The sequence below is a fragment of the Peromyscus leucopus genome, chromosome X (genome assembly GCF_004664715.2).
Source record: "Peromyscus leucopus breed LL Stock chromosome X, UCI_PerLeu_2.1, whole genome shotgun sequence".
Lineage (NCBI taxonomy): Eukaryota > Metazoa > Chordata > Mammalia > Rodentia > Cricetidae > Peromyscus > Peromyscus leucopus.
The window spans coordinates 29,071,305-29,085,764 of record NC_051083.1 but is presented as its reverse complement, the minus strand read 5'-3'; the positions used below and the strand labels follow the sequence as shown (position 1 = coordinate 29,085,764).

Sequence of the window (14,460 nt, the reverse complement as noted above, 5' to 3'; positions counted from 1 at the left end):
TTAGACAGCTAAGCTAGTCTTCGATTCGAAATTTGTAATTCTACCCACTTTGCAATATCCTTTTCTATAGAAACAATTCAGTATTTAAATAAGTTTCAAGGCTATAAACATTCACTTATGACTGAACATCTTCTTGAGAATGTTCTAGCACATCTCTTTAGTTATGAAAAATTTGCAAAGGTTACAATAAGTTAACTCTATTTCTCTTAGGTTCTCAGAATTTTACTTTCATCTTAGATCCCCATTCCTGATAGAAATTGGGATGGATAACAGGAACAATTGATCTTTTAAGTTTTATTTCAATGTCAGATTTTATTGTTCGTTGGTGGCTTGGAAATTTTCAGTGTCTCACACAATGCACCCAGTTTTAAATTTTGTTCATTTGGGTACTACTAATACTGCCCTGTCTGTCTGTCTGTCTGTCTCTCATTTTGTAGAGTTTTACCACATAGCTTTCCTGGAACTTGTCATGCAGTACATGTTGCCATTGGACATGTGATAATCCTGTCTTTGCCTCTTCTTCCTGAGTGATAGGATTGTAGGTGTGTCACCCTGCCTGACCAATTTCTATATTTCTACAATGAGAAAAGTATCTTGACTACTATAAGCATAAAAAATATAATAGCTCTCACTCTGTTGTGCTCAGCAGACAGCAGTTCACAGCATCCCTCCTCATCCTCCAATTCTTATATTTTTTCTCCTTCTTCCATAATGGCCTTTGAGCCTTGGGGGTGGAATGCTAAAGAGACTGAGGAAAGAACTTGAGGGTGTATATGATCATATTTCATTGTGTATGAAATTCTCAAGAATAAAAAATAGTATATATAATAAAAAGAAAAATAATACAATAGCTATATAAATGATCCAAGTTCTTGAGGAAGATTGCATATGAACATCCAAGTTATTATTGCCACATAAATGATTTACATTTTAGTACAAAAACTGAAAGACACTGGATAACTTAGTGGCACACTTATCTTTATTGAAATTGAACAAATGCTTTTCTTAAAATAATCCCTTTTACAGCACATGTAAAATGTAATTATTTCCATATATTTTTACAGGTTGTCTGTTGAGTAAGCAAAAATACATCTTTTTTTTTTCTTACTTAAAACATGTAGCCAGGATTCAAACCACGTAGCTCTGGTACCAAAAAGGCAACGGGTTATGAAAATCACAGTACAGTTTTAATTTTTTAAAGTTAATCAAGGATATTTAAAACGATATTCACTTGGATTGAAAGTAGAAATTACAGGGCAGTCAACATTAGGACAGTAGTTACAGCTACAATAAGAGCAGAAACGGGAAGTTCAAGCTAATCTGAGCTACACCATTCAGAACACACCACCTCCATAAATACTGTGGCTGAGCGGCTGCAATAGCTAAGTTACACTTGGGCACTTAAAGTCACACAAAGTGAAAAAATATACATAATAGGCTAACTCGATCTAAAATAAAATGAGCATTTTTTAAAGAGGATATACTGGTAAGTCAATTACACAATACACAATGAAACCCCCAATTTACATCTAGGAAAGAAAAATAATATCAAAGTGCACACCTACACAGACAGTAGAGTAGAAATCTGTTCTTTGTCATTTGTGTTTATTTTGTTGTTGTTTTCTGGATAAGTAGAAAGAATTTTTAACCCAAAAAAGGATTTCTTGGGTGAAACACTAATTACAGACATTGTAAAGATCATAGCTCAGGAGGCTTGTTTTAAAAACGAGGCAGCATTTTCCTGAAAAAGTTTGGTCCTCAATTTACTATAGACTATTCGCTATGGTCAGATGGTAAGCATTTTTCAGTGTGTGTGTGTGTGTGTGTGTGTGTGTGTGTGTGTGTGTGTGTATGTGTGCATTAAACTAACTTTTCAGTACCAGAATTCATCAAAACCAAGTCAAACCATACACTAATCAGCCCTCGAGAACTTGACTTTGCACATCATGTCTGAGTGATCTGTCATCTAAAAGAACAATGCTAAAGACTATGAATGGGAGTTATGCTCATGTGATTCTGCAACACCTTAATTTTGTGCAGTTTTCTTCACTGCCCATAGAACTTGTCTTTTTTTCATGTAGGTGCCAGAAACCCCACCCTCATGACCTCCCTCCCCCCTCCCTCAATGTTCTTCTCTGTCAGAGTGATATAAAGACAATATTACTGTGTATTTACAAGCACAACACTTAGGCAAGAAGGTCCCAGGGTTAACAGGGAACAACTATTTCTTGTGGACATCTTCATGCCGAATGATCTTGTATGTGATCCAGTAAAAGATGTTGAAAATGAGGAAGGCCAGTGGGAAGGCAGCTCGAGATATGGTGTCAATCCTTTTCGCCCGATCTACAAACTTCTTCTTGATGGCATCTGCATCTTTTGGGGGTTGTGGAAGTGGATTGGCAGGTGTAGCCTTGACAGCTGTGCCATCTTTCACTTGGAGGCAGTGACCCATCCCATAACCACTGAAGTTAAAACGACTTTCACGAGTAACATCTTCTTCCTGGGAGAATAGAGACAGGAAGCACAGACTGTCAGTCAAATTTGATGGAAGGTTCTTAAAATTCTTTAGAATTAGAAGAATAAATCATAGTTAACTGTTGGTGTAGGAGGTTCTTAGAATAGGGAGTACTTTTTGAGTTTAATTCAATTATTCACAGTGCAGATATAATTCATTAACTTTTAAAGCAGAGAAATTAAATATAAAAGTAATGACTTTGTGATCATTTTAATTAACAAGTAGAAATACCTATGCTATATTCAGTATTGACTTTCTTAAATCTTATTTACTAATCCATAGATTTTATCAGACTATTTTAAAACCAGTTTCCAAACCTCCAGTTTTAAACTATAAATATATGAAGAGTGACATTCATTCATTTCTTCTTTCTCCAAAAACACTTCTACTAAGGTCTTGTTAGGTGCTTTTAGAATGACCATTCATGGTTCTGTTCTTTCATTAACATTTGATTTAAGATGAATCCCTTAATTATACACTGTTTCCCCTCTGGCCCTATAGTTCATTTCAGCCATATAGTAGAGATTAAATATTCATCATTTGGCATATATGTAGCACAGACATTATTTCCAGAATTGATTTTTAACATTGATTCTTTGGCCAGTAAGAATCTTTACCATATTCAAACATATCATTTTAGTCAATGCCAGTAATGTTTTATGCTGATTATTTCTCCACAAATTAGATGCGGGACAGAAAATAGTTTCTATTACTTGGTATGAAAGGCAAATCACCTAGAGACAAATGGGATCAGAGTATATAGTTGAGTTAAATGGGGGAGTCAAGTGGTAGAGCTTAAAATATGGGATTAAAATGACTTTCTTGATACCAACGTATCTCTAAATAGCCACTGATCAATTATCTTCTGTTTTTAGCTTGTTTACTGCTTCTTATAATGATATATAATCTTCTACTGAACTTTTTAGCTTACCTGATAATGATAACAGTATGTTTCCCAAAATACAAGAGAACTTGGTATTAATATTACTTCATCATTGTTAAATCTATCCCTGTAGCACCTTCAGTCACATATAAAAAGTGTGCCAAGGAGAGAGCTGTGAACATAATATGAATGTAAGCTCATCTGTATCTATTCCAAATGGAGTGAGGAAGACAGATTGTACCTAGTGCATTCAAATGGAGTTTTAAAGTCATAGGAGGACCTGCATAGGTAAAGAAAGGCAAGAGTAGGTATTTTAGTCTACATCATTGAGTACATAATGAGGAGAGAGACGGCAGTGCATGGATTAAAGAGATATGCAAGCACTCCAGAATGGTTAGGGTAAATTATAGTTCATGTGTTCAGATGGGCCATGCAAAACTCAGGAAGGAGAACAGATTGACTCCCATGTGTCTTACTTTGCCAGATTAGTACCCACATGCTACTTCCCTCTGTGAGAAAGACATGCTGCTTGAAAATGAATAATGGAGTTCAATAGAGTCCTGACAGCCTTGGTTTATCAACACTGCCCATTGTGATAAAGTGCCTTTGGTGATGACAGCCCCAAACATGGCTGAATATTGCATTGCAAGCTGGCAATGACTTAGAATTTGAGCTAGAGAGATAGTAGTTGTGAATTAGACACCATGCTGCCATTTTCCATATATATCTGGTCTCCAGGAAAATCAGACTAGGAAATGGAAGTCTCATTCATTAGAAACATTAGTTGTTCATTGTTTGTTTGGTTGATACTTATGCTTATTTTATTATTATTTCAGAATTTCATACATGAGTTCTATATTTTCACCTTATACTTCCTCATTCCAACTTCTCCCACAACCCCCTCTCAAATTCATGACCCTTTCTGCTTTGATGAAAATTCTTACATATGTGTGTGTGTTTATGTAAACACAGCCTGCTGATTCTGTCTAGTGTTTCTCATATGTACATTTTTGAGGCTGACCATTTGGGATAGGATAACTTATCAGGAGGCATCCATGGAGAAGATTGATTCACCCTTTCTTGGAAGCCATTAATTGTCTGTAACTCTTCATCTAGGGGGTGGAACCTTGGGAGATTTTTCCCTTATTCATGTTGGCATGTCAACTAGTGCTGTCATTGTGCAGTTTTGTTTAGGTGGCCACAGTGTTTTTCTGGGTGCAGCTCCCTGTTAAATATAGAAGATACTATCTCCCAACAGATGTCCTGGTGATCCAGCCCATTTAATCTTTTTACCCCCTCTTGTGTGATGTTTCCTGAGGCTTAGGAGTGGGGTTGTGTTGCAGATGTATCAGTTGGGGCTAAGCACCCCACAAACATTTGTTCTCTATATTTTGACCAGTTGTATAATGGTCTCCATTTGCTGCAAAATGAAGTTTCTTTTATGAGGGGTGAAAGCTACACTTACCTGTGGGGATAAGAATATATATTTAGAATGTGGTTGGGAATTTTCCTGACTTAGAGAAGTTATCCTCTAGTATCCATGACTTCACCAGCCATGGATAGTTGTCTGTGTTTACAGTACTAGCTATTAATTCTTCATTATTCTTATTAATAAATGACTTTAGTGCAATCAAAAGGATATTAATTATAACCTTTAATCAGCTCATTTATAATCACATGAATCAGACCAAAGCTCTTGTATAAAGTAATTGTGAAATTGCTAATTTATAGAGCCATCTTTCCATACTCTGATTCATGTTAGATTGTCCTATACAAGTTTGTTCAATGACCAATGTCCCATTGCTTACTAAAAGCTAATGAAGTTTTCATTCAGCAACTAACTGTTGAGTGTTGATTTTGTGTCAAGAATTGAGCTAGGTTTTATGAGAAAGTTAATGTATTTGGGAGGAAAACTCTACTTGTATGGACTTTCAGAATCCAATGGGAGAGATAATCTAAAGTGTTATCATATAAGGAATCTGGCAAAGAATATTCATGCTGATATCTGAGTGGTCCCATGTGAACAACTGCATGAACTCAGTACTAAATAGTTAAACTGGGTTAAGATTAAAATATTACATCATATTTCTTTTCCTTAAATTGTGAATGATTCAGACTTATTTTTATTCCTGTAACAGCCTGCTTTAAAGAGACTTTCCTTCCATCCTACCTCCATTCCCTTAATACTCTGACTCTTGATGAAGACCTAGCTTAGCTCCCCCTCTCAGCTTTCCCTTCTAACCCATCTCCACTCCTTCCTTAGTTACAGAACCTCAGACATGCCTTTTTACAAGGACCCTCAGTAGCCCGCACTAGGCTGGGACTCAGGTAGGAGATTTTCACAATCCTCCCTGTCCTCTCTTCTTGTCTCTCAAGACTTAGTCCTGTAGTAGCCTGCCTGCAGGAGGCCCTCCTCCCATCCCACCTTCATTCTCTGGGAACCCCACCTCTTGGTTCAGAACCAGAGTCCCCTTAACTCTTTCAGCGGCCCTTCTCAGTCTTTCATCCTGGCTCATCTCTATGCCTTTCTGTCATTCCCTGACCCTCAGAAGCCCACTCTACCAGGAATTTCACAGCCACTAAATTTGCCTATGATCCAAAGAGTGGAACGCCCACCACACAAAGACAAGACTAGATATCAACCCCACAAAAACACCTTACTCATCATAACTCCAAATGCATAGACCCCAGTATGTTGTTTTAAAATAAAAGAAAGAGGAAAAGGAAAAAGACACTGGGAATAGCCAGGCATGGTGACACATGCCTTTAATCCCAGGAAGTGATGGCAGGAAGCAGAAAGGCATACAAGGTGTGAGGACCAGAACTTTAGCTTTTTAAGCTTTTAGGCTTTTTAGCAGCAGTTCAGCTGAGATCCATTCAGATGAGGACTCAGAGCCTTTCAGTCTGAGGAAACAATATCAGCTGAGAAGTTGCAAGGTGAGGTTGGGTGAGGCTTGTTCTCTTTCTCTGATCTTTCAGCGTTCACCCCAATACCTGGCTCTGGGTTTGTTTTTATTAATAAGATCTTTTAAGATTCATGCTACACCCCAATTCAAAAACGGAAACATCAACAGCAAAGACTCTATTAGAAGTTTGTATCTCTATTGCAGTAAGTCCTGGCACATTCAATCTAGCTAAGGTACAAAAAAGGACTTCAAAATAGCAATTATGAATATGTTCAAGGATGTTAAAGAGGATGTTATAAGTAAATACCCTAATGAAGCCTATAAAAACACAGTGGAATGAAATAATGAAAACAGTTCAAGACATGAAAGCAGAATTTTGAAAAGAAATAGGATCACTAAAGAAAACACAGACTAAAAGAAAGCTGAATATGAAAAATTTAAGAAGTCAAACAGAAACTTCAGAGGTAAGCCTCACCAAAAGATTACAAGACATAGAAGAGTCTCAGGTGTTGAAAACAAGGTATAAAAAATTGGTAGCTCATTCAAAGAAAATGTTAAATTGAAAAATATGTGAATGGTTTAATTGGTTCAAAGTTTCAAATGAATGTTCTAAAATTATGGAATAAACATATGTGTTAACAATCACAGTGCTATCATAACTGTCTGAAGACTTATTTCATGCAAGAAAGGGAGCACACACTTTCTTAGGATGTGGGGACTTACTCCTCATATTGGTTATAGACAACCTCAGATTTTCTATCTACTATTTTTTAAGGTAGGGAAAATAGAGTCAGCTTGTTAAGACAGGGGAAGCACTCCCTAGAATGAGAGTAGGCTACTGAGCAGGGAAAAGGTATCCACTCAAATGTGTCTAACTACCATTAACCAGCATGTGAGTGATGTAAAAATGCTATAGAAACCCAGATTAGGAATTTGGATACTTTAGTCCTAGATTTAGCTTGGAGGCTTATAAATTGTGTTGATCTCAGGCAATGTAGTTATTATTTTATTTTTCAGATCACAGATGCCTCATACCCAAAAAAATGTGAAGGTTGCACTAGAGCTATGGATCTCTGCTATGGCTGCTGGAGAATTTGGCAAATATACTTGTGTCTGTTTCTCATTGCATTCCTTTCAAGACCAGTGGAATCAGACACTCTGGGAATGTGAATTTAGGACCTGAAGGTTTTAATATCCAGTGATTCTAATGTAACGTGTTTGAAGAGTTCTAATGTCTGTCTCTAAAATGTACAGCAAATTCTGTAATATTAGTCTAAAAATAATTTTCAAGTGGAAGTAATCCTTTACCATACTGTGCTTTTCTTCTTTACATGACTGCAAAATCTCACAAATTCCTATTCTCCCATTTAAAGAACCATTTAGAAATTCATGATTAAGCATATACCACTGCATGAGTGAGATAATATTCATTTAAGTTCCCAAGTTGTGGAAAAAATCAAAGGGGTAGTTATCTAGTAACCTGTTTTTAGTATGTAAAACAAAAAAGCCTCAAATATGCACATCCATGTTTCTTTTCAGACTACCTCATTCATATAATTTCTATAGCCTTTCCCCACACACTGTGAATAGACAGATAAAGAGAATAACTCCTTCAATTAAGTACCAGAGGTAGAATAGAAGGATACCAGGTTTGAATATCAGTATTTTATACACTGTCATGCAAACTATGGCCATTTAATAGATGTTTGGTGAATAATAAGTGACATGGAATTTTAAGAGGGTTCCCATATGCTTGAAAACCATTTCCTCATTCATTCAAATATGCTTTAGGAGTACAGTTATAGTTAATTAAATCAGTTATTTAATGTTCTCTGCCACAAAAATTTAATCTATTGTAGTGAGGAAATGGCCACTTAATTCTTGATATACAAGTGAGATGAATACTAGATTAAGGGTCTTCTTATTTACTTTTATGACTTATTCAGTGCTTTTTAAATTAAATATGGAAGCTTAAATTATTCATATCAAAGGATATAGTTTTGATTTTGAAAAACATAACTGCAACCGATTTGTTATTGATACTTTGAATGATTAATTTACTTTCTAGTAGGTTCAGGATAAAATGTTATGGTAGTATGGTAAGATTCCTATGTGGGAGCAAAATGGAGATGAGACTGAATCAAAAGTAAACTGAAGCTAAAATAAAGAACAATTTGTATACATGGTCTGTGACTATGCCAACTAATGTAAGTCAGATGCTCCCAGATAGGAAAGAATTTTCGGATTAGCTCCCTTCTTCTTCTTCTTCTTCTTCTTCTTCTTCTTCTTCTTCTTCTTCTTCTTCTTCTTCTTCTTCTTCTTCTTCTTTCTAATCACCTGGGAACTGTTAACTATTGCTGCCAATCCACCATCTTTCTTCAATCACTGAGCAGTATATACCTCTAGATACCCTATTTTGCTATGTTCTGATTTGTAAAATTTCTATAGAAAATGACTCATCTGGTTGAAGGTTCAATGCATTCAATTTCTATATCCTCTTGATAATATCTTATATTTGGTCTTCCATGGAAAGTATTGCTGTGGCACTGAAAATCATTACAGATTTATTGCTACTTTTTATTTATTTTTGTGCATCTGTTTTACCAGCCATTAAATGTGCCCATCTTGCATTTGCAATAAATTGAATCTAAAGCTGTCCAGAATTGCAACATTGTGAATTTGTAAGAAAATGATTTCAATATAATTAAGGAACACAGTACTTAAGAAATAAAATACTGTCAGTGTCTTCGATTTGATTCGATTCCATTGCTAGGGAGCCTCCATGGGACTGACCTAAGCCCTCTGCATGTGGGTGATAGCTGTGTAGCTTGGTCTGTTTGAGGGTTTGAGGGGGCCCTAGCAGTAGCACCAGCATCTGTCCCTGGCACACGAGCTGGCTTTTTGGAACCTGGTCCCTATAGTGGGGTACCTCGCTTAGTCCCAATGCCGGGAGAAGGAGTTTGGTCCTACCTCAACTTGATATGCCATGTATTGTTGTCACCCCATGGCAGGCCTTACCCTTTTGGAGGTGTGGATGGGGGGTGGGTTGGAGAGGAGACGGGGAGGAAGGAGCAGGAGGAGGTTGGGAGGGGAAATTGTAATTGGTATGTAAAATAAATTTGAAAATTTTAATAAAAAAAGAGAAATAAAATACTTAGTGAACCCCATGTCTCAGACTCTTATGCCCTAGAAAAGAGGAAATAGAGGATTTCTAAATGCTGGGGGTAGGGGAAGTATCTTTCCATCACATTCCACACCCAGATTATTTGATTGGATCTAATGCCCCTTCCGCTGTAACTGGAAATTGCTCAGTTGGAACTCAAGGCTAGTGTGCCTCAATCAGCACAAGGACATAATGGACTCTCTAGTCCTCTTTAAGAAACAGTGTGAGTTCAAACACAATGAATTTTCAGTGACAAAATCCTCCAAAGAAATGATGGCTACATGATGCTTAATTATAAACCTGTCTATTTTTATTGCCTAAAGAGATTTTCCTCAATTTGGGGTGGGGGGCTTCAATTCCTTTCTCCATACTGTAAGTTCCTATGAATATATATGAATAATAAATAAGTATAATTTATTGATTATGACTACACTTACATATGTAGTCAGTCTCATTGAGATACCAACCTTGTAAATCACAAGAGAAACCAAGGCCAAGAGCTGCTACATGGTTTTGTAATGGTATATTATTAATGAATGTTAAAATTGAGATACAAGACCAAGTTGGTCTGAATACAAATTATGTGATTTGGAAAACACTAGAAGTCTTTGACTTTTGTGAACTTTTGTCTATATCAAGTCACAAGTGATTTCCTTTTGCAGTTATGGATGGTGAGTCTGACTAAGATTTTCAGAATAAAGTTGAAATTAGTAAAAGGAACCATAATCCCTTGTTAGTTAATGACAGATGGTGAAATAAATCAATATTTTCAGCCTTTTGAGCAGATTATGAAAGATAATATTTTTACAGAAAATTCATACCAATAGGTCATTTATTTTTCAAGAGAGAATTTTGATATCATTGTTTTTTAAAACAGTCTCACTATATAATCTAGGCTAGTCTTTAACTTAAGAGTCTCCTGACTCAGTTCACCAAATCCTGAGATTATATACTTGTTATGACCACTTATCATTGATTTTTGAAGAACGAATTTCTGAGTTACATTTATTAACTACCTGTCATTCATCTATTTATATTTCAACCAATATTTATTGAATTATTATTATGTGCAAGGCAAATGGTAGGGAGAAGGCATTGAGTAAGAAGACAAAAATCTGATTTTTTTTAATGTTTGCATTCTATTGGAAAAAAGCAGTCGTTAAACAAAACTATATACACAGACAAATATTACACACACATATACACACACAAACATGAACATTTTAAAAATTGATTTCAAATTGTCAAGGTCAACTTCCAATGTAAATTACTGGATGGATGATAGTGCCTGTCTATCAGAAAGAAGATAGTAACAGAGGATCATTTTTGGCTGTGGAAAAGTATGATTGATATGGAAATGCTTAAGGCCATCTCACCTGGAGGCATATATGATTACATGTTAACTCATGACTGGCCATCTTTCTACTTAAAACTCTTTTCAAGACAGAAATCATAAAAATAACTTATGGTACAAGTGAACCTTTAACCAAGATATTTAAAGTTCAAATTTTAAATATTCCTTCAGTTTTTGTTTTTATCTTTTCTTTTAGATATAGCATCTTTTGCAAATGATCATGGATGCAGAATAAATCCATGATGATTAACTGATGTTCAGCTGAATATTCCAAAGCTTTACAGAGTAGCTGTTCTTTGGGTCCTTGGGTGGGATCATAAACTTATCCTGGAGTTTCCTTTCAACCTGGTCATGGGAGTCTATATCTCTTCTTGAATGGGCCTTTGACTTGTTCCTACTTGACAGACTACGATTAAACTGGCACTAATTAATTTTAGAAGCTTGGTCAGAATAAGCACTGATGTTCCATTCTGGCTTGCTAGAATGTACAACTAGACCTATGAGTCTCTATGTCAGTTGCTTGGCTGCTTTGAGGCAATTAAAGTGTAAAAAAAAATAATAATGAGCCCATGTGGAGAGAGCAAATGAATAAGCTCTGAGAATAGGTGAGAAGAGAAAGATATCCAGCCAGCTCTCAAGTGTTTCAGCTCCTTCTCCTGTCTTAACTGCATCCAAGGTCAAACCCTAAGCTGAAATGGCTCAGCTGAGACCTTTCCCAATTCTTGCCACATTGGCAACTGTGAGAGATAAAGAACTGATTATTGTTACTTTAGGTCACTAAGATTTGGGGTAATTAATCAGTAGTAACATATAGCTATATACATAATCTATAGCATCCCCAACACCTAAGTATTTTAGCATTGTCTCTGGGACCAAGTACCAGGAAGAAACTTGGAAGGGTCTCAAGAAGATGCTTGCAAGACTGAAAGCAGAAGGAAGCATTTGTTGCAATATAGAAGATGGTGGAAATTTCATCCACTATCATGGTAATGTGAAGATAGAAAATATATATGTTATAAATATAGATCTGATTATCTAGCTAAAGATATTTCCAGACAGAATAGTGTGGGTATTAAATGTACAACTAGATGTTAGAAGAAATATAAGGGATCTAGAGTCATTTTTTTTTGAGCTTTCAAAAAAGTACTTAAATAAGAACAGGCCTCAAGAGAAAAAGCATGTCCAGAGTGGGTTTGTAAGATTCCTTTGTTAAAACTTGAGAATTATCTAAGTGAATACCTTGAGAGCTCCTTTGAACTGAGAACAAGTCTTACTAGGATTGTAAGAGCATGCCTTGCAGTTCATCTCCTTCAAACAACAAACTGCTAAGAATACTGAGAGTTTGTGCCACAGAAGCCTTATAAGGAGCCTTAGGTCAAGAAAGTCAGCTTTCCAGTTTTGAGTTAGGGTCTCACTGAGTAATCCGGACTCTCCATAAACTCACTATCTTCTTGCCCCAGTCTCTGCTGTGCAGGCAATACAGATGGGCACCACCAAGCCTGGCTCAAAAAAGGGCTTATCTTCAACTGACAAATAATAACTACAGATTTATGGAGAATAATGTAAGGTTTTGATAAATGTGTTGTTTATAATGTTTACATCAAGTTAAACCATCCTGTAACATATTTATCATTTTTTGGGTAATGGCACCTACATGGTTCTCTTAGCAATTTTGAAAAATATAATACATTATTATTAACTTAAGCATGCTGTGCAGAAGATCTGCACAATCTGTTCTTGTCAAATGGATAGATACGTGGCTTATCCCACAGAGATTTGTGGCTATGACTTCAGTCTAATGACATGAATTATATTTACCACCAGGTAAAGGAATTGTATCTGTTTAGTTTGAAAGCAGCCAAGCCAGCAGGGAATGAAAGGAGGGGTTTTAAGAGCTCTTAATCTTCTGTGGTGGGGAAAATAGTTTAAAGAGTTACTTAGTTACAAACAAACGTCATGTCTTAGGAAGAAACACTACTCAAATAACAGAATAAGCACCCAGAAAACAGAAAAAAAGAAAAAAACCACTTCCATGAAGGTATCCACAGTCAAGGATCTGTTAACCCAAGCTTTTCCACATTCTAGAATTCCCTTTAATCAATGATTACTATGCTTTATTCATTTTCACTAATTTTGAAGAGAAATGTCTGTGGCAGTACCTAGAAATGTCTGTGGCAATGTCTGGGAATGTCTGTATCAGTATCTAGATCTGTGGCAGTATCTAGAAATGTCTATGGCAGTACCTAGAAATGTTTGTGGCAGTGCATGTATCTCCATATTCCCTATTCGATATGCTGGGCAGATATCTTATTTCTAAGGTCACAAGGTTTCATACTAAGCTCTGCTCACAGGGCTTGACAAGAGGTGTCTTGTCTGAGGTCAGTAGTGAGACCCTGAGTTTTGACATATGTTTTAATTCAATAACTATACATACTTTCATATGTTGAAGGATTTTTATAAGGTATTAATTTGTTTTCCTTATGTAGAAAAATAACATTAGTAAAAAAAGAAAGAAAAACAGCTATCTAGTTTACTATTCATGTATATGTGCATTTAGTTGATTTCTGAGAGTAAATACAAGTATGACTTGGGTGCATGAAAGAAGTGGGTTTTGTCAAGTACAGTATTGGGGCAGAATATATTTAACAAAAATTGCCTCTATCACATCTCCCATCCACATATTTTCTTTGATGAGACTTTGAAACTCCTCCTACTGAGAGCTAGGGATCTATATTCCCACATATTGATCTGGACAGCCTGTAACTTGCTTGTAACTAAAAAAAAATGCAGTAGAATGACAGTTTGTGAATTCCCATGATAGTGTACAAAAGGAGACAGAGATTCTACCCTGTTTCATGGCTCATTTGTGCTTGGATTCAGAGCTGTCCTATAAAAAGCCCACTACCCTTCAGCTGCCATGTAAAAAGGAAGCTAAGCCACATGAAAAGGGCAATCTAATTGGCAGTCCCAGTCTCAGGAGCTCCCAATCCAGACACCAGACACGCCAGCGAACAAGTTTACAGATGCCTAACTCCCAGGTGACAACCTTTGAGTCTTCCAGCTGAGATTTTAGAAATCATGTAGCAGTGAAAAGTCATCCTTTCTCTGCTCTTTCCAAATTCCTGAGCACAATACTAGGTCAGTTGTTTGTGCCATTGCATAGTGATTTATAACATCCTGTAACTGGAACAGGCTGTTTGAGTAATTGTTGTACCAAATTTTCCAGTTTTAATGGCTAGTACTTAAAACTAGAAGTCTTAGCATAAAATAAAATTAGAAATATTATGACAATATAGGCTTGAATGTGTTCCTGAGTAAATGCTGTCATTTAAGATTTGGTTTTGTAGGAGTCAGAGGGGGTGGAGGACACTGGAGAACATGTCCCACAGAATCAGCTAAGCAGAGCTCAAATGGACTCACAGGAACTGAAACACAATCACAGATCCTGTATGGGTCTGAGCTAGGTCCTCTGGATATACATTATGGTTGTAAAACTTGGTAATTCCTGTGGGACTCCTAACAGTGGGAGCAGACATGTCTCTGACTCTTTGGCCTGCTCTTGAGGCTCTTCCTCCTGTTGGGTTGCCTTGTCCATCCTAGATATGAGGGCTTTTACCCTGTCTTAGTGTAACTTGTTTT

General features: G+C 36.4%; 1 protein-coding gene across 3 annotated transcripts in view; it reads right to left on the bottom strand.

Annotated features, from left to right (window-relative positions):
• Positions 1-961: 961 nt before the first annotated feature.
• Positions 962-14,460, bottom strand: part of Glra2 (glycine receptor alpha 2) — a 203,813-nt gene continuing 190,314 nt past the window's right edge. For all 3 annotated transcript variants that reach the window (XM_028883530.2, XM_028883529.1, XM_028883531.2), the window contains one exon: positions 962-2,500. In XM_028883530.2, coding sequence (XP_028739363.1) covers positions 2,222-2,500 — 279 coding nt within the window. In that variant the 3' untranslated portion in view covers positions 962-2,221. The remainder of the gene's footprint in view (positions 2,501-14,460) is intronic.